Source organism: Mercenaria mercenaria, chromosome 16 (genome assembly GCF_021730395.1).
Source record: "Mercenaria mercenaria strain notata chromosome 16, MADL_Memer_1, whole genome shotgun sequence".
Classification (NCBI taxonomy): Eukaryota; Metazoa; Mollusca; class Bivalvia; order Venerida; family Veneridae; genus Mercenaria; species Mercenaria mercenaria.
The window spans coordinates 60,744,205-60,768,319 of record NC_069376.1 but is presented as its reverse complement, the minus strand read 5'-3'; the positions used below and the strand labels follow the sequence as shown (position 1 = coordinate 60,768,319).

At 36.2% G+C, this 24,115-nt stretch overlaps 1 protein-coding gene across 1 annotated transcript in view; it reads right to left on the bottom strand.

Moving 5' to 3' along the window:
- Positions 1-436: 436 nt before the first annotated feature.
- The window catches only part of LOC123540233 (kinetochore-associated protein 1-like), a 116,974-nt gene continuing 93,295 nt past the window's right edge, over positions 437-24,115 (bottom strand). The window contains exons 48-64 of the mRNA XM_053525976.1: positions 23,055-23,195; positions 22,281-22,365; positions 21,589-21,662; positions 20,753-20,960; positions 16,750-16,871; positions 15,938-16,020; positions 13,686-13,755; positions 11,097-11,209; positions 10,559-10,694; positions 10,165-10,260; positions 7,653-7,764; positions 7,039-7,102; positions 5,553-5,676; positions 5,155-5,241; positions 4,015-4,160; positions 2,700-2,823; positions 437-957 (exon numbers count right to left, since the gene is read on the bottom strand). Of these exons, the coding sequence (XP_053381951.1) occupies positions 910-957; positions 2,700-2,823; positions 4,015-4,160; positions 5,155-5,241; positions 5,553-5,676; positions 7,039-7,102; positions 7,653-7,764; positions 10,165-10,260; positions 10,559-10,694; positions 11,097-11,209; positions 13,686-13,755; positions 15,938-16,020; positions 16,750-16,871; positions 20,753-20,960; positions 21,589-21,662; positions 22,281-22,365; positions 23,055-23,195 (1,833 nt within the window). The 3' untranslated portion in view covers positions 437-909. The remainder of the gene's footprint in view (positions 958-2,699; positions 2,824-4,014; positions 4,161-5,154; positions 5,242-5,552; positions 5,677-7,038; positions 7,103-7,652; positions 7,765-10,164; positions 10,261-10,558; positions 10,695-11,096; positions 11,210-13,685; positions 13,756-15,937; positions 16,021-16,749; positions 16,872-20,752; positions 20,961-21,588; positions 21,663-22,280; positions 22,366-23,054; positions 23,196-24,115) is intronic.

The following is a 24,115-nucleotide window of genomic DNA, read 5'->3' as shown; positions in this document are numbered from 1 at the left end:
CCTGTGCAATGTAAGTCAGTTTATCACAGTGAATAAGTGTGTGAAGTTGCAATTCATTCCCACAAGTGGATACCAGCTTACATACAAAAACTTATAATAACCAAATCGGGACGCGGACACATGGGCAAGTCCAATAGCTCCACCTTTTCTTTGAATAGTCAGCTAATGACACAAAGTCTTTGACCTCTGTGTGTGATCTTGACCTCAGATTTAGGGGATTAAGCTCTGCACTTAACACATCATCTAGTAATATTGAATGCATGTGTCAACTTATATGAATATTCATTCGTTCATTCATTTAGGTTAAAAATGTTATTTTTTTTTACTTGTAATCTGACAGGTCTTGCACACCATCGAAGTTCAACAACTTTTTCTCATTAACACAACTGATTTTAAATGACATTGTGAGAGGAATATATAACATAACTTTCTGACATACTGAAAATTTGTATGTTTAATATTGTATAATGAATCAAAGAATTAATAAACAAAATAATCATAACTGAGTAAACATATCACTCTGTTGAAGTTATTAACTGCTTACTCGCAGTTATAAACATATGTCAGTCAATAAATATGGCGTCGCCACAGGACTATACTCTTATGTCCTTATTTCCACTTTATTTATTTAATAAATCTTTGATTCTAGACGTACAGAAGTTCATCCTTCAAGATATAAAGATGTCAGAACGTCATAACGAAGCACTTTCATTAACAGTTTACAGTATAACAAATCCCCATCACCAGAGAATATTTAAACAGTAATTCAGTTAATTATAATGACACTGTCAGTATAATTATCTCATCAAGAATTCTCAATGAGTAACTTTGTACAGCTTAACAACTCATCATCTGATCATGGAAACACTTGTTTATCTGGTCCTCATTCTCTGCTCTTCACTTGATATTTCACAGCATAGTAGAATATTCCTCTAGGTTCTGCATTTTCAAGTAAGCCTGAAATATAGGATTGGAATGTTTGTAAAATATGTCTGCATACAACACCTTACCCTAAATTAACAAATGGTATTAGCTGGCGGACTAACCTTAATATCAATCAACTGCTCTTTCTTAACCCAACTGAAAACATCTAACCGCTATTTCAAAACAGAAAAAAGAACACTTAACACTAAAAGGCAGTATGCTGACACAATCAAAAGTCTAGCCGCAAGATTAAGAAGTTTGTTTTGTAAGGACAAGTAGAAGTTTTTCAGAAAGTTTCACTAGAAAACTAGAGCTGCTTTTGAGAAAAGTGCATGTCTCCCACAACTGCCTAATCATCTAGATTGGCATTTCTTCTCCATTATGTATCTGAGTCAACCATGCACCAAGACCTGTATCACTGGCATCAGTATTTTTGGTAATTCAAGGGCCATAATTCCGAAGTGCCTGGGCCGATTTGGCTAGTTATTGAACTTGGCCGAGGACTTATTGGCAAACACATTTTGTTCAAGTTTGGTGAAGATCGGATGAGAAATGTTCAACTTAGAGTGCAGACAAGATTTGTGACAGACTGACTGACGGACACACACAGACAGGAGTAAATCTGTATGTCTCTCACCAGTGTCGTGGGAGACATAACTCTCTACCAGAACAACACTGTTTGCCTTAAGTAACTGTAAACTTCTGTAGAAGAGAGGTATATATGAGAAATATTTTAATAAAATCTGTAAGAAGATCCTTTGGAAGCATAGAATGCAACCAAACAAAACCAGAGATGCTTTTGAGAAAAGCGCATGTCTCCCACAACTGCCCCTATGAAAAATGTCTAGTTTCTCTAGATGGATTAGATGAATGGACCCAATTAGATGGCTTGGACGGTGGACTCAATCAGTAATTCAAGGGCCATAATTCGAAAGTGCCTGGGTGGATTTGGCTAGTTATCGAACTTGGCCAAGGCCTTATGGTGAAACACATTTTGTTCAAGTTTGGTGAAGATCGGATGAGAAATGTTCGCCTTAAGAGTGCGGACAAGCTTTGTGACAGACAGACAGACACACAGACTGGAGTAAATCAGTATGTCTCCCATACCACTGTGTGGTGGGAGACATAAAAACAGCAGACATGGTTCATGAGAGGTAATGGAAAGTGCAACAACCCTCACGCCACCTAGCACCGGCTTAAGGGGAATTCTATTACATAGATATTGAATGTAATCCATGATCCTGAAGGGCCACACTGAATCCAAGTTCCAGTAGACATTTTAATAAAGTTCATTAACCTTTCTTTCAATCTTCCTGTATGGAGCTTTTCTTGTTTGATTTCAAGTCAAACTGAAACAGCTTGGATCATATGGCGACATTTCCAGCTTTTGATGGTGGAGGATCAGTGGGCACCAGGGTAGAACCACCAACCTTCTGTAAGCCAGCTGGACGGCTTCCTCACACAAAGAATTCTACACCACAAGTTTCAAACCCATACTCGTCTGGTGAGGGGCAACTGACTCTTAGTCCGCAACATTAACCACATATCATTTTTATTACTTGAAACATAGAATGCCTTAACAAAACACAAACATACCGCTATGTTATGAGAAAAAGGAATGCCTTAACAAGCTTAGTGTGCCCTGCTTCTAAGTTATCAATATTGTTGAATATGTAATAAGCATTTCTGTTCTCAACATAGAGTAATGAATGCCCTGTTAAAAGGTGTCAAGCTAGGTAGTCAGTAGTAAAATGGTTACACGTAAGAACTGTTACCTTTAACAAAGCTAATGTACTGTCTTCCTCCTCCTCTTCCTCATCAATATATTGGTTCACCTTCATACATACAGTAGAGTGAGCACTTGTGTATACCTTCACCAAAGTCTTTGCTTCATTCAGTCTGAAACAATACGAGGTTATAATAGTATGTTGAGATAGCAGATAAATTGTTTGTTTTCGGTTTGGCACCATTTCTCAACAGTATTTCAGATTATATAATGGTGGGCAATTAACCTGACTAGTGTTCCTAGATTCAGAACCAGTCTAACCTGTTCACTGCAAGTAACTGCAAACTTCTCCATATGAATCAGAGGTTCGACAGCAACTGATTTCAGACACTATGTGTTTCATCAAATCATCATGGACAACATACGCCGTGCCCGGAGATCAAACTCACAACCTGTGACCCTTAGATCTGTACTCTCCCTACTGAGCTAAGCGGGAGGATAATTTTAGCAACTAGGACAGAATAATTAGTCCACATATTCCCTTTCACTATTAAAACTTCTCTTAGAAGAACTAGGCAATTAAAGTTGAAAGAAAAAAACTCCTTTCAAATATATACTGTAAAACAATATTTTCTAACAAAAAATCAGTTTCTGCATCTCCTTGTTGATAGAAATTATTCACCACATGTAACATGTTATTATTTTCATCAGCCACTGCTACAAGTACTAAAGTAATTTCTGATAATGAACAGACGGTTGGCTAAAGCAACCCCTATGACCATAACAGACTGAAAGGATGCTAACTGTAGTGACTTTGTCCATAAAAAAGTAATTGCCTTCATGCAATATCGATGGTTCTGCAGTAGTACCAATAAGTCTCAATAATCACCTTGTATAACTAGGGCTGTCATTGATTAGGTCTTAGGCATATTGACGATACCAATATATCAGAAGACAAATATCGACGATACATCGATATATCAATTATTAAGTTAGATTAACAACTTATTTGTTCATATGCATACTATATACCTTCCTGTAAATGCTATTTTTAGTTTTATTGCTTACTTTTCATATTACTGTTTGATTGTGTTGTATTGTATTTATGAAATAAAAGAAATAAATAGAAATTAATAAAATCTTTCATTTTTATTTTGCCTTTTTACTTCCCTTTTGCATTTATCCAAATTTACTACTTTGTGAACTTAAGTTGTTTTTGAGGGTCTGAGTGTTTATCTGGATAGTTTTTTTCTCTCTGTAAAATATTGATTTTTGAAAATGGGAATCGATCGACAAAAAAATATCATTGATACATCGATATCGTTTCTAACGATGACAGCCCTATGTATAACAGTCATTCTTACCTCTGATGCTTAATAGCAAACACCAACAAGCCATCTATATCTTTCACTCGGACACAGTAGGCTACAAATTCTTTCTGGAACTTGGTATCTAGGATCTGTTCAAACCTCTCAGAATGTAGCATATCTTTGAACACAGTCTCCTGGATCTAACACAGATATGTAAATTATGTATAAGGGGAAACAGAATATTCATTACTTGATTGTTATGCTGATTACTTTTCTTTCAAACATTTACAACACAACACAGACACTCAAAATTATCAATCCAAGTTATCATATAAAGTTTTGGTAGCCTTAAGCCTAAAAGGGCTCCAGATACTATCAGAAACTGACTTTAGTACTAAGGTCAGTTACCTAGACTTTTTTTACCCAATGACAGCAAAAGCTTTGTAGATCATCTGTTTAAGATTACAGCTGAAAAGCAGTAAGAAGAGGCATCCTTTAGCTAATAATGAAACTGTTTTCAGTGTCACGGTCAGTCTGACCGACCTTCTACTCACTGACCAGTATAATATTAGGGGTCATCTACTGATCACAGGCAATAACCTATGAAGTTTGAATGCAATAGGCCATCTGGTCTTAAGTGATTGGCAGGAAACCATTTTCAGTCTAGAGGTCAATGCGACACTAATCTTTGACCTACTGACCTCAATACAATATTGGTCATAAACTGTCCAGAGTCACTCAACCTACCAAGATGGACGACTGAAGACCAAAGCATTCTTAATTATTTAGCAGACACAATTTCTAGTTTCAATGCAAGTGTAACATTGACCTGATGGTCACAAATTTATTGATGACGGGCAATCACCCAACAAAGTTTGGTCATTGCAAGCCCAAATATTCTCTAGTTATTGATCCCAAACAAGATGGCCTACAGACTGACAATATGCAAAACAATATACCATCCTGTTCTTTAAAATGGGACATAAAACTATTGGTGCATTTCTGCATTTGATTTGTAATGTGACTAAATTAACATTAGCTTCTTTCAAAAATGTAATCTAATGTAACATTTTTTGTTTCATAACCATGGCCTTGCAGTAAAATACCAAGAAAAGAATTGTGTTTAGAGCTTATAGTTAGGATCATTTCTTTTAAGTTGGTCCTTTCTGCCACACAATTTTGAAATGAGCATACCTTTAGACTGATACCGTGACTAAGGCCATTCTGCAGCAGGCACACTGTGCTGTCCAGAATATGATGTCCTTCCTCACACACCATACTCTGTAAAATGTAAAACCAAGAATTCTACGTAGTACAAATCTCCTGAGTTACTAGCCCAAGTTCCCTGTAACATTTCTCTTCAACAATGGCCATATTAGAAGTATTTTTTTTTTTTTAAAAATGCCGAGTTCAAGAAGAATTCCATGTACAATAGACATTTTGCACATCCTCTGGTCACCATTTTGTGGGTTATTCCTAACATATGATCTTCTGCAGACTAAGTGTCTAGTGGAATTCTGACAAATGACATTTATCATTTCTGGCATTTTTTTTTCAGAAACCAATGAACAATAAAGCTGAGTAACTAATACCTGTATTGCAGAGTCAGAGGAAGATTTACAGATAATCAGGCAGCCCAGGGAGCAAGCTGGCATCTCTAACTTGTGATACAGTTTTGATAACATGTCTCCATCCAGCTCTTTCAATACAGGACATCTGTAAAATGGAATGGTTCTCCTCTTCAATATGAAGTACTAGAAACAGGACGTCAGTATTTTAAAATGTTCTGTATTAACACATGAATTTAAATGACTTGGTCAATAGTAAGAAATGAACCAGTATTTTGATTCAACTCATTATATTTTCGTGCCCCCCTTTATTTTGGCTGCTGGGGCCCTGGGGCTGTGCACGATAGTTTTTCCCTGCTTGTAGGTGTGCGTTTGTGTGCTTGTGTGTCTAAAGCGGTGCCCTGCAATGTTCTTGTATCTGACTTGTCTGTTTTTCTATGTTAGTTAGTTGGGTGTGGTTGTGTGTTTATCTTTGGTACATGAATGTCTTCACTATTGTGGTTTACGTTGTAGTGTAACTGTGATTAAGGAACGTGGCATTCCCTTTGTATATTCATCCTTGTTCTACTTTCCCATTCAACCTCCTCCCCCACCCCCTTTCTACCCCTTACCACTTCCTCCCCTTCTATCTATATTTGGCATAAATTTATATGTACTTGTTAGATTTTGGAAGTAACCAGTCTTTAATATTTTTCCGTTACAGCTTCTTTTTGTTGTGGGCCTACTTGGCAAATGCGAGGCTCTGAGGCTGTGTTTTTAGTGCTCTGTGCTTCCGAGAAATCTACCCTTACCTATTATCTTTTGTATAACTCTTCATTTTTATGGCACCAAAATTTGACTGTCTTTCAAAATGGATTTACTAGCAATTTGTTTGTTTTGGACTTAGCGCCAATTTCAACAGTATTCAGTTATGTAATCACCAGTGTTCTTAGATCCTGTACTGGTTCTCTGCAAGTAACTACCAACTTCCCCACATGGATCAGTGGAGGAAGAAGAAATGACTTCAGAAACAATGTCTTTTACCAACTCGTCAAATAGAACATATACCTCGCCTAGGGATCAAACTCTCATCCAAATAATCCATACCTAGATCTGCATTCTTCTTATTCAGATAAATGGGCTGGCTTACATTTATCACAGTATGAACTATAATACATTGGGTGTTCAATGTATAACTAGGCTACAGAGTGTACTTTACTTAAACAAACCCAATGTATTCTATATCCTAATGAAATTACAGATCAAATCTTTACTTTCTTCTTCAATTGAAATGCCTGAAGTAAATAGCACTTAATAAGTTAACTGTATAATTAGGAATTGAAAAGCAATATACAGCACAAGCTTAGTTTACACACCACAGGGAAAACAACATGTGTGTATCATTAATACATATGATACTGTAGTTTCATGCAAGGATGTGCTTATGCACTGTTAATTCTTTAGTACTACCTTAAATATCAGATAAAGAGAATTCATTCCTGTAAAAAATAGAAATGTGTACAAAACTTACCTCAGTAAAACATTAAAGTAATGTACACATGTGTCCATCTGTTCTTTGCTTAGTGGTGAACACACTAAAATATGAAAGGAAAACACTACTTCAGTTTCATTCTTCTGTCGTAAATCAATTTGCTTACTGGAGGAATTTTAAAATTTAAACATTCTACTTTTTGTTGTTGTTTTTTGTTGGATTTAACAATAAACAGTAGTCATATGGCAACTTTCCAGCTGCTGTTAATGGTGGAAGAAGACCCTCGATGCCCGTCAGGGTATAATTTCTGGCAAGGGGGCACCTGCCTAGAAAACTCTAGCAATGGCAAATAACACAAAGGAACTTTTCTTCATATGAATATGATAAAGATCCTGAAATTACTATTGATGCGTTTACATAGCAACTTATACCACAAAATACAGCTGCACTTTGTTCACTTGAAATATAATTATTCAAACACAACCATCCCCTCAACTCATTATCATGTCCCAGCAAAATCCCTAAATAATGTATACTGTTCAATGGCTCCAACTATATAATAATTCAAACACATTTTGCCTCTCCCATCGAGTTCAAGCAAATAAAGTTCAACTGTGTAAACTTAAGTTACTGAGAAGAGAGACAATAGTTACCTTTAAGAAGAGGCATGGAGACTACAGTATACCACATTTTAGGGAATGCTGCAATCTGCCACAGTTCTGGTACATTATTCAGCCTCAGTAGTACATACTCTAGCTGAGTCATCTGAAATTATTCCAATTATTATAACCATGTTCTTCTAAAACATGCAACAATTCAACCGCCCTTTTGTGTAAATTGGAGACTAGCTGTGAAATGCTGTCTTATCAAATGAAATGTGCAATGTTTTTACTGTTAACCCTCATCATGCTGAACACTACTGATTCTGCCTTTGCAACCAGTGCAGATCATGATCAGCCTGCACATCAGTGCAGTCTGATCATGATCTGCACAGTTCGCTATTCAGTCAGTATATTTTTGGTATGCACCCCTTTTAACAGTTAATGGTACTGTCCAAATTGAGAGAAGGACAAGTTCATTATAGGAATTTAGCAGGGTAAGGGTTAAATTAACAGTTGCCAGGCTGCAACCTCTAATTTACCTAGAGATGACGCTTTGGGAATTTAGCCTGACAAATGCCAGAAAGTTTACTTGGGCAAAATATCTTTACCCAGACAAGGCTCTAGCCAACAGGCAAATGACTTATACATAAAAGAATAAATGAGCAAAACCTTATCAAAGATTGATACTACATAACAATTTATGCATAAAAGGAAAATCAGAGCAATACCTTATCAAAGAGACACTATATAACGATTTAAACACAAGAGAAAAATTGCGCAATATCTTATCTATGAGTGCTACTATATAATAATTTCCGATCAGAGTTAGCATTTGATATTTCAAGGGTGAGTTTTGTAGAAAGTACATAACTTAAGGCTGGATTAATTAAAAGCTTCATTAATTACTTAAGGTACTTATAATACAATAACAGAACACACATACACTGTTTAGTGTAGATTTAAACAAGAGCTGTCACAGGTGACTATTCCGAAATTTGATAGTGAAATAGGGCACATCTGAGGAAGCTGGACACATTAGCTGGATAGCTAATTGACTCCAATGTGGATTAAAATATTGGAAATAGTTTAAGTCTGAGTCAAATGTATTTAGTAACAACTGAGATAGAGTAGTTTATCAAAACATAAACTTTAATACTGTCATTTTAAATTTGCATCAAATCTCTTCTGTAATAACAGATCTATTGTGAAAATGTATCAAAATTATCGTTAAATTCTATGTAAAACGGCAGCATAAATCCTGAAAAACTGATGCCAGGGCTATGGATCTTGTGTAATATGATATGGGTGATGATGAGGATCGACTGCTTTAGGTCTGAATCAAATCTATTTAGTAATAACAGAGAAAGTATGAAAGTGCAGCGAAACTTTTAGTCTGAAATTCTAAGTCAAAAGGTGTTATTCATTCATGAAACATTGGTGTGAGAGTTATGACCCTTGTGTCATATTATGTGGATGATAATGCAGAATAACCATTTTAAGTTTAAAGCAAATCTATCAAGTCAGGGATATAAATTAACACTCGCCCAGTCGCCCAGTGCGACCAGATTTGAAGCTGGTCGAGTCAATTTTCCAAAATAGTCGCCCAGCCGGCGAATGGCTTTGGATTCACCTATTAATGTCAATATTCTGGGTTTTTCCAAGACTGTCTTATTAATATGCACTACGTCACTTAAATCGACCAATCAAAATTACCGATATATACTACGACCAATCGGAATAGGCGGATCATTTACTCCGACACTAACAATGGCTGCGCCCATAGAAATACAGCACTAGAAAGTAGAGGTTTATTGAAGGTTGTTAAAGAGCTTAGAACGGCCGGTCGTGGGGACAAAAGGAAATATTATCAGGATTATTTAAAGACCTAAAGGCCAATGAGGACTTTTAATGAAAAATGGGCTGTTAACAGACCGCGGCTGCATAGAACACCGACCGCAACATGGTGTGTACTTTTTGTACAAGTAATAATTTCATAATTGTGAGTGACCTGTAACACGAAAATGTAACAAAATACTACAATTCAGGTGTCCATAAGCGTGCAGCCTCTATCAAAATGCCCATAAACAACCCAAATCCTCTAGTGCTGCAAAAATCATTCAAACTTTAAGTGCGTCTGTGTTTGAGATTCTGTGTCTGAATGTGTGAGTTTGATGAGTGTTCTGTAATTATATTTAAGAAATTGATGTATTTTGGCAGGAAGCAAATTACAAGACTTATCATTAATTATGTCGATCTAAACTGCTGTTAGTATATTTTCCCGCTAATAATAGCTGGGCCCCTAACTTTTAGGCTGGGCCCCTAGAATTTGCCTGTAATGAGCCCAGTTGGCTAACAGGGTCTGAGTGTTAATTTATATCCCTGCAAGTAGTAAATAGATCAAATGAAAGTGCATCAAAACTTTAACTAAAATAAGGATGCAGATACTGATGCCGGGGGGTAGTAGGACAGCTCTCCATACACTTTGTATAGTCAAGCTAAGAATAATCATCTAGAAAAACTTGAAATAAACAACAGTGTATAATGAGTCAATGTGTATACTCACTAATCCAAAGGAATGTAATCTTTGCAGAATACTTGTCCATAACTGAAAGTCATAGATCTCGTAGTCCAGACAAAGGCAAGATACAAGGGTCACAGCCTGAAATAAGTTCACATTTTAAATTTAGTTAGTACTGTCCATGAATATCTGCATAAACTGTTCTTTTCCCAAAACAAGCAAATATCTCATATGAATTTCCTAATTTAAAAGGCAAGGGCGTCTTCCTGACATCCTGATGGAAAGCCCTGAATTGTTTACACTTTTGTAACATCAAGCAATATACAAACATGCTTAATGGGTGATATGAAAAAACTTTTAGCTAACAACAAGTTGTATGCAAACAAAATAGCTTTGTAAAAGAGTTACAGTAATATCAGTTTACGCTGATTCTACTCACAGTTTTCTCATGACTATGGTTTTTCCAAATTCCCTTCACCAAGCCTTCTTTATGACAAGATATAAATGTCTCTACAGAGTGGCGAATGTGCAGTTTCTCTAAGCTTGCCAAGTAGATCATAATGTGTAGTAAATTTCTGCAAACATAAAAAAATGTACGCTTTATCACTCTGTTTCACAGATTATTCCCAACCAACACATGTTATTCAAAAGTTAAACTTTTTCAAACAGTGAAAATCCTTAGATTCAAATGCAGAACATTTCACTACAATTTCAATAATTAATATTTTTTATACACTTCCAAGTATTATGGTCTCAGCAGTGTCAATAACAAATCTTTTCCTTTTAAGTTACTGTAGTTCTAGAAGTGTTCTCTTTAGCAATATTTCATGTTTTTCTGTTGATTGACATCTTCCTGACAATTGTCAGCATCTTGACAATGATATAATAGCATAATATTAAGCTGCCAATGTCATGGCTATATAGTTTGGCCAATGTAGTTGTCATAAAATTTGCTATCTTTAAAATGCAGCTCTAACCTGATATCCTCCAGCGACTTGTTACACACTTTTTTCATGGTATCATCATCATACAGGTGTAACAAACACCTCAATGCTCGAATACAGCACACAGTATCACCACCTTCCATAGGCTGAAATAGAACATTTGCATAAACAAACAGTATCACCACCTTCCATAGGCTGTAATAGAACATTTGCATAAACAAACAGTATCACCACCTTCCATAGGCTGTAATAGAACATTTGCATAAACAAACAGTATCACCACCTTCCATAGGCTGTAATAGAACATTTGCATAAACAAACAGTATCACCACCTTCCAGAACATTTGCATAAACAAACAGTATCACCACCTTCCATAGGCTGTAATAGAACATTTGCATAAACAAACAGTATCACCACCTTCCCATAGGCTGTAATAGAACATTTGCATAAACAAACAGTATCACCACCTTCCATAGGCTGTAATAGAACATTTGCATAAACAAACAGTATCACCACCTTCCAGAACATTTGCATAAACAAACAGTATCACCGCCTTCCACAGGCTGAAATAGAACATTTGCATAAACAAACAGTATCACCACCTTCCATAAGCTGTAATAGAACATTTTCATAAAACAAGAGGACCATGATGGTCCTGAATCGCTCACCTCTTCCCACATGACCCAGTTTTGAGTATGACATCGTTTTTGACCAACTTTCATGAAGATCCCATGAAAAATGTGATCTCTAGAGTGGTCACAATGTTTTTCTATTTTTAGACCTACTGACCTAGTTTTTGAAGGCACGTGACCCAGTTTCGAACTTGACCTAGATATCATCAAGATGAACATTCTGACCAACTTTCATAAAGATCCCATGAAAAATGTGACCTCTAGAGTGGTCACAAGGTTTTTCTATTTTTAGACCTACTGACCTAGTTTTTGACCGCACGTGACCAAGTCTGAACTTGACCTAGATATCATCAAGATGAACATTCTGACCAACATTCATGAAGATCCCATGAAAAATGTGACCTCTAGAGTGGTCACAAGGTTTTTCTATTTTTAGACCTACTGACCTAGTTTTTGAAGGCACGTGACCAAGTTTCGAACTTGACCTAGATATCATCAAGATGAACATTCTGACCAACTTTCATAAAGATCCCATGAAAAATGTGACCTCTAGAGTGGTCACAAGGTTTTCCTATTTTTAGACCTACTGACCTAGTTTTTGACCGCACGTGACCCAGTTTCGAACTTGACCTAGATATCATCAAGATGAACATTCTGACCAACTTTCATGAAGATCCCATGAAAAATGTGACCTCTAGAGTGGTCACAAGGTTTTTCTATTTTTAGACCTACTGACCTAGTTTTTGACCGCACGTGACCCAGTTTCGAACTTGACCTAGATATCATCAAGATGAACATTCTGACCAACTTTCATGAAGATCCCATGAAAAATGTGACCTCTAGAGTGGTCACAAGGTTTTTCTATTTTTAGACCTACTGACCTAGTTTTTGACCGCACGTGACCCAGTTTCGAACTTGACCTAGATATCATCAAGATGAACAATCTGACTAACTTTCATGAAGATCCCATGAAAAATGTGACCTCTAGAGTGGTCACAAGGTTTTTCTATTTTTAGACCTACTGACCTAGTTTTTGAAGGCACTTTACCCAGTTTCAAACTTGACCTAGATATCATCAAGATGAACAATCTGACCAACTTTCATGAAGGTCCCATGAAAAATGTGACCTCTAGAGTGGTCATAAGGTTTTTCTATTTTTAGACCTACTGACCTAGTTTTTGATGGCACGTGACCCAGTTTCGAACTTGACCTAGATATGATCAAGATGAACATTCTGACCAACTTTCATGAAGATCCCATGAAAAATGTGACCTCTAGAGTGGTCACAAGGTTTTTCTATTTTTAGACCTACTGACCTAGTTTTTGACTGCATGTGACCCAGTTTCGAACTTGACCTAGATATCATCAAGATGAACATTCTGACCAATTTTCATAAAGATCCCATGAAAAATGTGACCTCTAGAGTGGTCACAAGCAAAAAGTTTACGGACGGACGGACGCACGCACGACGGACACTGCGCGATCACAAAAGCTCACCTTGTCACTTTGTGACAGGTGAGCTAAAAACAGTATCACCACCTTCCAGAACATTTGCATAAACAAACAGTATCACCGCCTTCCACAGGCTGAAATAGAACATTTGCATAAACAAACAGTATCACCACCTTCCATAGGCTGAAATAGAACATTTGCATAAACAAACAGTATCACCACCTTCCATAGGCTGTAATAGAACATTTGCATAAACAAACAGTATCACCACCTTCCATAGGCTGTAATAGAACATTTGCATAAACAAACAGTATCACTGCCTTCCACTGGGTGAAAGAACATTTGGATAAAGAAACAGTATCAAATCATCAAGGAGAACATACACCCCGCCCGGGTATCGAACTCATGACCCCATGATCCGTACATCTGCATTCTCCCTACTGAGCTAAGCAGGCGGGTTACAAGTGATTGGAATTCAACCACTTTTACCACTTTGTCAAAAAAGCCTCTGTTAATACAAGTGGTTAAAACATTTACCTTTAAGGCATACTCAAATAATCTCATCATGTTTTTCTCATTGTTTTCCTCCTCTACCAGATGAACACTTCTGAAAAGAACATACAGGTATCTTTTCACATTTATACATTCCTTCAATATGTTATCATTTATTTTTTTAATGGTATTCCTGTGAATGTAAGTCAAGTGAAATACCATTCCTGAATATTGCATCAATACAAACAAGTTCTATGCATAGAACAGATAACTTCACAAGGATCACTGGTGTCGGACCTTAAGATCTAATTGTCTTAAGTCCCTGAGGTTTTGGACAAGAAGATTTTCCCTATAGAAATCTATGTAAATAATAAAAATAAACAAGCCATAACTCACTCAAAAATTGTTGAACCAGTCTGAATTTCAGGGGGACACAACTAGTGTACCAATACATCATTCTGACAAAGTTTGGTCAAAATCCCCCGAACAGTTTCTGAGGAGATGCTGTAACGAGAAATTGTTAACAGACGGAAGGACGGACCACGAATGCAGAGTGATTTGAATAGCCCACAATCTAATGATGGTGGGCTAAAAACATAGGAAAATATAGGAGGCTTTTCAAAATATAGGGGTTTTTAAAGTAAAAATTATAGGAAAACTAGAACTGTCACAGGAGTGACTCATACCCCCACCATACGGTCTTGTCACAGAAGAATGGCAACCATAAGGAATCTTAAAAATACTTTGGAGTACTTCATCCTGGGCTTCCACATATAAGTAATACTAGTATAATACTAGTATAGTAATACTAGTAAATATATTAAATCTCTAATATTAGAGATACACTAAAAGGGAATACAAAAACAAAAAAGTGTCTTACCGACCCATGTTACCACGGAAAAATGTTTTTACTTTTTACATAGGACTTATAATAAAAAAGTTAGAAAAATACCTAAAATATTTAAAATCTAAAAATAGGATTTCTAAAAATAGACTAATTCCTGGAATTTAAGGGGAAGAAACTCAGTACAAAGGTTAAAAAAAGGTTACTTCTCTTTGGCTCTAAGCCAATCAGAATGAGATATAGTGAAAATACATCAAAATTAACCTTAAATTCTAGGTAAAAGGGGACAGAATTCAAGAAAAATAGTGTCAGAGTTATGCACCTTGTGTCACATGATGTGGGTGATGAGGTGGAACATCTATTTTAAGTCTGAATCAAATCCATTCAGTAGTAATTGAGATATAGTGAAAATACATCAAAATTAACCTTAAATTCTAAGTCTGAATCAAATCCATTCAGTAGTAATTGAGATATAGTGAAAATACATCAAAATTAACCTTAAATTCTAAGTAAAAAGGGGCATAATTCATGAAAAATTGGTGTCAGAGTTATGTACCTTGTGTCACATGATGTGGGTGATGAGGTGGAACACCTATTTTAAGTTTGAATCAAATCCATTTTGTAATAATTGAGATATAGAGAAAATACATCAAAATCAACCTTAAATTTAAAATAAAAGGGGACATAATTCATAAACAATTTATGTAAGAGTTAAGCACCTTATGTCACATCATCTGGGTGATGAGGTGGAACAACTATTTTAAGTTTGAATCAAATCCATTTAGTAATAACTGAGATATAGTGAAAATACAACAAAATTAACCTTAAATTCTTAGTAAAAGGGGACATAATTCATGAAAACTTGGTGTCAGAGTTATGCACCTTGTGTCACATGATGTGGGCACATGATGTGGGTGATGAGGTGGAACATCTATTTTAAGTCTGAATCAAATCCATTCAGTAGTAACTGAGATAAAGTGAAAATACATCAAAATCAACCTTAAATTCTAAGTAAAAAGAGGCATAATTCATAAAAAAATGGTGTCAGAGTTATGCACCTTATGTCACATGATGTGGGTGATGAGGTGGAACATCTATTTTAAGTTTGAATCAAATCCATTTAGTAATAACTGAGATATAGTGAAAATACAACAAAATTAACCTTAAATTCTAAGTAAAAGGGGACATAATTCATGAAAACTTGGTGTCAAGAGTTATGCACCTTGTGTCACATGATGTGGGTGATAAGGTGGAACATGTATTTTAAGTTTGAATCAAATCCATTTGGTAATAACTGAGATAATAGATTTTGGGACGCGACGGGACGGGACGCGACGGGACAAAACTGACTCCTTTATACCCCCCTCAAACATGTTTGGTGGGGGTATAATAACGGAATATAGAAATTGGTTGACCGATTGCTATTGGCCAGAAAAAATAGACATCACCTCACCTCTTGAAGCTCATTTCCTCATCATCCTCTTTTTCTTGAACAGTGTCGGTAAACTTCAGATTCTCTAGACTGAATGTCATTGTCTGAAATATAACAACACTACAATGTTTGTGATGAAACATTTTAAATAAGATAAACTTCAAGAAAATCATACTTATAAATCACAAGAAAGGTAACATTAATTTATATTACTTTTTAAAGTTCCATTGGGCTTTTAACTTTATTTTAAGAACAGATAAAGCAGCTGTTGTCCATACAGGGAATAGAGATTAATGTTTTTTCAGGCTGTTACATTACAATTTATGTAAATATGCACTTGTTTAACACATACATGTGATAAGTTAAGAATCACAAAACTGGAGGTTTACTATTTTTCCCATGGAGTTGGGGTCTAAAAACTGGGAGGTTTTTTATCGACATAAATTAAGCGAGCAAATGCACAATTTAGAGACAAAATCAAAATTATTTTATTTTTTAATTCTACTTTTCAAAATACTAAAAGAACAAAATATAGTACTTAAACAACCTTTAACAAGTAACATCAATATCACTTTTATGTTTCATTAAGTTGATTTATGACCCTACAGAGAGCATAGACGTGTAGGAATTTTGAAAGCAATGATTTTCCTGAAATTTTTCCTCTATCTTTATCCAACAGTTGAAAATAATTGCTATGACTCACTGTTTCATCTTTGTCACAAGTCGGCAAAACTGGAAAATCACCCGATATTACTGGATTGATTTAGACTAATAACATCCAATTATCAGATAATTACTTCCCCTACCTTCTCTGGCAGGGGACAACAACTTACTGTATCAGAATCCTGCTGCACCTTGTTACCAGACTGCAACCATTTCCCTATCAAGGTACTGTGTACTTTATCTAGGCAAGTACTGCTGATTTCTGCAATCTTCACTGCAGCTGCATGTATATCTGCAAATAATGTTTACAAAATAACAACGCTATCTGGTCTTCTTTGTAAAAACAATTCACTACATGATATCTTAAACAAGAGTGCCAGAATGTCACAATATACGCCCGTCACAGCAAATTTCTTTACTCTAGCACCTGTATTTGCAGATGTAATTTTAATTTTATGGTTGTTTAGTAATCATTGTAATTCTTTTGTTTTTCTAAGTCCACAAAAAAACTCCTTACCAGGTAGAGATACCTTAAAATACACCTAAAATTAGAAAGTAACAACTATGTTGTACCACAGAAAAGTGATCTTGGTTTTTCCCTACGGTCAATTATAAAAAAGTTACAATATAAGTTATTTATAGTAACAACTAAGGGAAGTTAATCTTAAAAAAAAAAAAAAAAAAAAAAAAAAAAATTGTAAGTCCACACAAAAATCCTTACAGAGCTCCAGATAAAAACGGGATACATATTTTACTCGATTTAAGTGCGTAATCCAATTTTATCGTAAATCAAGCACATCCTTTTTGTAATCGAGTACAACAAACAACAAGGGTGCAGAATGTCACAATATACGCCCGTCACAGCAAATTTGTTTACACTAGCACCTGTATTTGCAAATGGAATTTTAATTTTCTAGTTGTTTACAATGTTTTTTTTTTAGAAATTATTGTAATTCTTTTATTTTTCTAAGTCCACAAAAAAAATCCTTACCAGGTAGAGATACCTTAAAATACACCCAAAATTTGAAAGTAATATCAATGTTGTACCACAGAAAAGTGGTCTTGGTTTTTCCCTACGGTCAATTATAAAAAAGTTACAACGTAAGTTATTTATAGTAACAACTAAGGGAAGTTAATCTTTAAGAGAAAAAAAAAAAAAAAAAAAAAAAAAAAAAAAAAAAATCGAAAAAAAAAAATTACAAGTCCACACAAAAATCCTTACCAGGTAGAGATAGCTCAAAATACACCTCAGAATTGGATGTAACATGCATGTTGTACTACAGAAAAGTGGTCTCGATTTTTCCCTACGACTTGTAATGAAAAAGTTACAATATAAGCTATTTATAGTAACAGCAAAGGGAAGTAATTCAAAAGAAGGGACCAGTGCATGACACTCCGTCTCATGATGGTGTACAATTGTGCCAAGTTACATCAAAATCCCTCCATGCATGAAGAAGAAATGCTCCAGACAAAGTCATTCTTGTATCTGACCTTTGACCTTTAAGTGTGACCTTGACCTTAGACTGAGGGACCTGGTTCTTGCGCATGACACTCCGTCTCATGCTTGTGAACATTTGTGCCAAGTTGTATCAAAATCCCTCAATGCATGAAGAAGAAATGCTCCGGACAAAGTTTTCATTCTTGTATCCTTTGACCTCTAAGTGTGACCTTGACCTTACCCCTAGGGACCTGGTTCTTGCGCATGACACTCTGACTCATGATGGTGAACAATTTTGCCAAGCTACATCAAAGTCCTTTCATGCATGAAGAAGATATGCTCCGGACAAAGTTTTCATTCTTGTATCCTTTGACCTCTAAGTGTGACCTTGACCTTAGACCTAGGAACCTGGTTCTTGCGCATGACACTCCCTCTCATTATGGTGAACAACTGTGCCAAGCTACATCAAAATCATTCCATGCATGAAGAAGATATGCTCCGGACAAAGTCATTCTTGAATTTTTCATTCTTGTATCCTTTGACCTCTAAGTGTGACCTTGACCTTAGACCTAGGGACCTGGTTTTTGCGCATGACACTCCGTCTCATGATGATGAACAATTGTGCCAACTTTCATCAAAATCCCTCCATACATGAAGAAGATATGCTCCGGACAAAGTCATTCTTGAATTTGACCTTTGACCTCTAAGTGTGACCTTGACCTTAGACCTAGGGACCTGGTTCTTGCGCATGACACTCCGTCTCATGATGGTGAACAACTGTGCCAAGTTTCATCAAAATCCCTCCATGCATGAAGAAGATATGCTCCGGACAAGGTCTGTGGACGCCGCCCGCCCGCCCGCCCACCCGCCCGCCAGGGGCGTTCCCATAATACGTCCCGTTTTTCAAACGGGCGTATAAAAATGGTGTCTCATAAAAGCAAACGAAAACGATATCGTAAAGTAATGCCATTTTCTTCTTCAAGTATATTAGTGTGTGACAAGAGATGACTCGGACAATGCCTATCGCTAAGCACGTGATCTATGATATATAATGGGTAACTGTTGAAAAAGCCGAAGCACCATACATGTTGGTGTTTCTGAGAAAAACATTGACAGTCAAAGTATCACTGGCTGTTGATATATCGCAGTGGTCAGTAACTGAAATTATGATGTAGTGTAAGATGTAATGTATGCAGTAAACAAAATGTTAAAACTATTTGAATGAAGGCTAAAAAAATATTCAGGAAAACAGCATTGGTCGACAAAGGCACTTCAGCGGAGCACATGAATATCAGAAAATTATACAAACGAACAGTTATTATTATTACCCTTTTAAATGATTTCGAATTCTGAAAAACCATTTAGAATTCTAAAATACCCTTTTGGAAAAACATCTAGGAGTAAAATACCATTTGAAAAAAAAACTAGGGGGTAAAATACCCTTTAACCTAAAATCTTATCTGGAGCTCTGATCCTTACCAGGTAGAGATTGGTCAAAATACACCTCAAAATTGGATGTAACATGCATGTTGTACTACAGAAAAGTGGTCTTGATTTTTCCCTACGTCTAGTAATGAAAAAGTTAAAATATAAGCTATTTATAGTAACAACAAAGGGAAGTAATTCTAAAGAAGGGAACTGCGCATGACACTTCTTCTCATGATGGTGTATAATTGTGCCAAGTTACATCAAAATCTCTCTATGCATGAAGAAGAAATGCTTCGGACAGTCATTCTTGTATCTGACCTTTGGCCTCTAAGTGTGACCTTGACCTTAGACCTAGGGACCTGGTTCTTGCGCATGACACTCTGTCTTGTGGTGGTGAACATTTGTGCCAAGTTATATCAAAATCCCTCCATGCATGAAGAAGAAATGCTCCGGACAAAGTTTTCATTCTTGTATCCTTTGACCTCTAAGTGTGACCTTGACCTTAGACCTAGGGACCTGGTTCTTGCGCATGACACTCCGTCTCATGATGATGAACAATTGTGCCAACTTTCATCAAAATCCCTCTATGCATGAAGAAGATATGCTCCGGACAAAGTTTTCATTCTTGTATCCTTTGACCTCTAAGTGTGACCTTGACCTTAGACCTAGGGACCTGGTTCTTGCGCATGACACTCCGTCTCATTATGATGAACAATTGTGCCAACTTTCATCAAAATCCCTCTATGCATGAAGAAGATATGCTCCGGACAAAGTCATACTTGAATTTGACCTTTGACCTTTAAGTGTGACCTTGACCTTAGACCTAGGGACCTGGTTCTTGCGCATGACACTCCGTCTCATGATGGTGAACAACTGTGCCAAGTTTCATCAAAATCCCTCCATGCATGTAGAAGATATGCTCTGGACAAGGTCTGTGGACGCCGCCCGCCCGCCCATCCGCCCGCCAGAGGCGTTCCCATAATACGTCCCATTTTTCAAACGGGCGTATAAAAATAACTGATCAAGGTGCATTCCCGTTTGCAACATTTTCATTTATAAAACTGTCATCAGTCTGGCTCAAGCTCACGCCTTAACCACTAAACCACTGCCCCCCTTAGCTTTAGTGGCCTGGTTTAAGACCTCAGGCAATCTGATTTTAAATCTTGCCTAGATTTTAGAGACATTCTGTAAAAGTTTTGTGAAGATCAAATAGAAAATGTGGCTTCTACAGTATTAAGATGGTTTTCCATACTAGTTACCAAGTTTATTATCTCAAATAACTTAGTTTCTTGACAGTAGTAACTAACCAGGTTTAACAGATCCAGCTTCCCACTTGAGCTGTGTGATGCTTGGATGTTCATACAACTTCTGTAGAAGAACTGATGGTTTGTCTGTGTTCTGTAACAATTCTGCCTCACCCAGACCATTCAGGCACAGGGCCTGAGCTGACGCCATTTTCTGCCAGTGACTAAGAAATTTCAGGTAGGCTCCTTTAGCTTTCTCTCTTTTTGCACTCTGTGAAATACATGTACATGGAAACTGTATATTTCTTTTTCTAACATTGATTTGTCTGTCTGTTAAACAAAGGAAGGCTAGGGTTGTCCGAAATGAAAATAGTTGTTTGCGGACAAGTAAGGGAAAATGATCACATCAAACTGCTTTATGACAAATGGTCATTTCATAATGCAAATGACTTGTACTTGAAAGCATTCTGTTTGATAATTCCTGAGAAACCTGCTCATATGTAAAACTTTCACTCAAATTTCTGATTGAAAAAGGTATATATTTTTGTAAAAATGAAACCCCGAGTTATTAAACCTGTTATGTCATCTCATAAGGCCAAAGGGAACCTCCACAAAATAAAAGCTAGATTAACGTAACTTGTGTAGTTTGAAAGTATTTGACCTAGCAGCTGTTGAGAAACCAACTCGCATGCAAAACTTTTGTGATACATATGCAGGCAAAAGAATGATTATAACAGTTTTATGATAGGAAAAAATTCAGTGAAGCTAATAAAACTTTATTTCAACAGCTTGAATGAGCAGGTTTCTACAAATCTTACACAAATTTTCAGTATTTGAGCATAAACAATATACAGGGAAGTACTTGAAATAGCAAAAGACATAGAGAACAAATTACCCACCTCTTCAGGTATACTCAGGTGCCATAACTCTGCCAGTTTTACACACTGCTTCAGAACTAACACCTTTTCTGATCCTTGAATAAACAAAAGATACAATTCTTTTTTCCAACAACAAATATATTTCTCGCTAAATTTTGTAGTGATGTACAAGAATCGTTATAAATCTATGTTTGGTAAGTACAATTCTGGTCTTGCCATGAAGTAATTCTTTTCGTTAGAGGTCTTTGTTCAAGTACAATTACAATTGCTACCATGATACATGTATGTAGCTAGCATATTTTCATTCACTTGAAGCAATATTTAAAATTTACTTCTTTACTGAGTTCTATAACACTGTGAAATTTCAGGATTTTTTTTTTTCTTCTATAATAGGGGCCATTAACAGGCCCCTTCCCTTCAGAACCCCACCACCCCCCTCAAAATTTTGTGCTTTTGATTTTAGTAAAAACGGCTGTTTTGAGGGGACATGAAATTGTGGATTTCTGTGAATTTTGTTCTTTCAAGGGGATTAAATTTTGCAGACAGACGCAACCAGGAACATTAGTCCCCTACTAATTTTAATGATATAACAGTGCATGACTGAAATTCTATGTAAAATCAAAAAGACCATCTCTTAAACTCTGAAATTTTTGCGAATTCTCGGTCCATTGTAAGTAACTTAACAATTTAGGTGTTAACATGTACAATATTACCTAAAGGAAGTTTTGTGACCATCCATTTAGCACAGGCCAATGAACTCTCACAGTTCTTAATGCTCTGTAACACTTGACCAGCATCCTGTCAGGGGAAATATAGTGTAAAGTAACAACAAATGCATGAAAAATAATATTATAATAGTGCAGATAAGCCAAACTGGCTGATTCATTTGTTTATTTTCTGTCTGATAATTTCTTTTCTTAATTAACATGAGAAAAAATTCTATGCAGTAAACTTCTACATTTTCATTAGTAAACATTTTTAATGAAATTCTTAGTATCTGTAAATTAAAACAGGTTTGTAATGCTTCCTTAAAAAGTTGTTTAAAAATGAGTAAAACAGCAAGCTATACAAATCAGAGTGATTAAAACAAAAATGTTACAGAATTTCAGCAGTTTTCTGCTTGGTTTCATGGACACAGCTGTAGGCCATAAGCAGCTTTCATCTTTTAGTGGCAGAGGAAGATCCCAGGTACCCTTCCAGGTAATACTGTGAAGTCATTAATATTCATGGGGAATCATTTTCATGGATTTCGAAATCAGATCCCAATGGACATGCAAAGTTTCCTTTCTTACATCTTGATAAGCAGAAATCAACAAATTCATATCCCCAACAAAATACGAAAAACCCAGAATTTTATACCCAAATATTAAATGATTTCACAGTATTTCAGGTAAGGTGGGTGCCTGGGTAGAACCATGGACCTTCTGTAAGCCAGTTGGAATATTTCTGAAACTTTTTATGTCAACAATGAACAGATAAATGTGTACCTGTAACAGGGTGCTGTTGGCCTGATCAGGTCTCCAGTTCCAGTGACTCATGTCTGATCCTCCATCAGGACTTGTGAACGTCTCTGTGTACACTCTCACCATGTTCTGGACAGCTGTCAGACATATCTGGTCTGGAGAAAGCTGAATTACATAAAATTTATTATATATAATACTGTAATTACAACACAAATAAGCAAAATTCTTGACTTATCTTGGGTTACAAGCAATCCTAACATAGAATATATTAGAAACATGAGGGCCAATGAAGCCCTAAGTTGCTCACCTGAAATGGACAATTTGACCTTTAATATATGTATGACACACTGAATCATAAATGGTAACAACTGTGATTAGTAGAAAAAGCTTTTTCATTTTAAGCTTTTGCAGCCCCTAAATCAGTCAAGCACAACCATTTCAATACATCTGAGAAAGAACCTTATAAAGATGCTACAAATTCTAGTGATGATCCACCAAGCAGTTAATGAGAAGTTGTTTGCAGGCTATTCTACTTTCAGCTCTGGCTGCCCCCTAAAATCAATCAAATGAAACTACTAAACAAATGTAGGACAGGATGTTAGAAGGATGCTATGTATCAAATCTGTATGTACCAAAGGCTGAATTTGAAAGAAGTGACTCTTTAGAAGCAGTTAGGCCATACTGGAGGTTCTTCCTACAGTACTGAAAATGATCGGTTAAAATATTAAACTAAAAACATGATAATTTTCATAGATTTAGCTTTCAGCAACAAAATAAAAGTAAATTGACTGAACTTCCCTGTATTGCCTGTCACTTCTAAAGAGCACTTGTAAGCAAACATGGCAGTCTGAAAGACAGCTAAATCCCCCGCCACTCCTATGGATAGTGAAATGGTAAACCTTTGACCTTTAACTGTGACCTTGACCTTGAACTGACATGGCTGACTCATGAATTCTGCACAACGTCTTGATGAGGTGATCATTTGACCCAAGTTTCATGAAAATCCTTCAAGGGGTTTAGGAGAAACAGAGCTCAAACCTTTGACCTTGACCTTGAGTTGACATGGCTGACTCATGAGTTCTTGA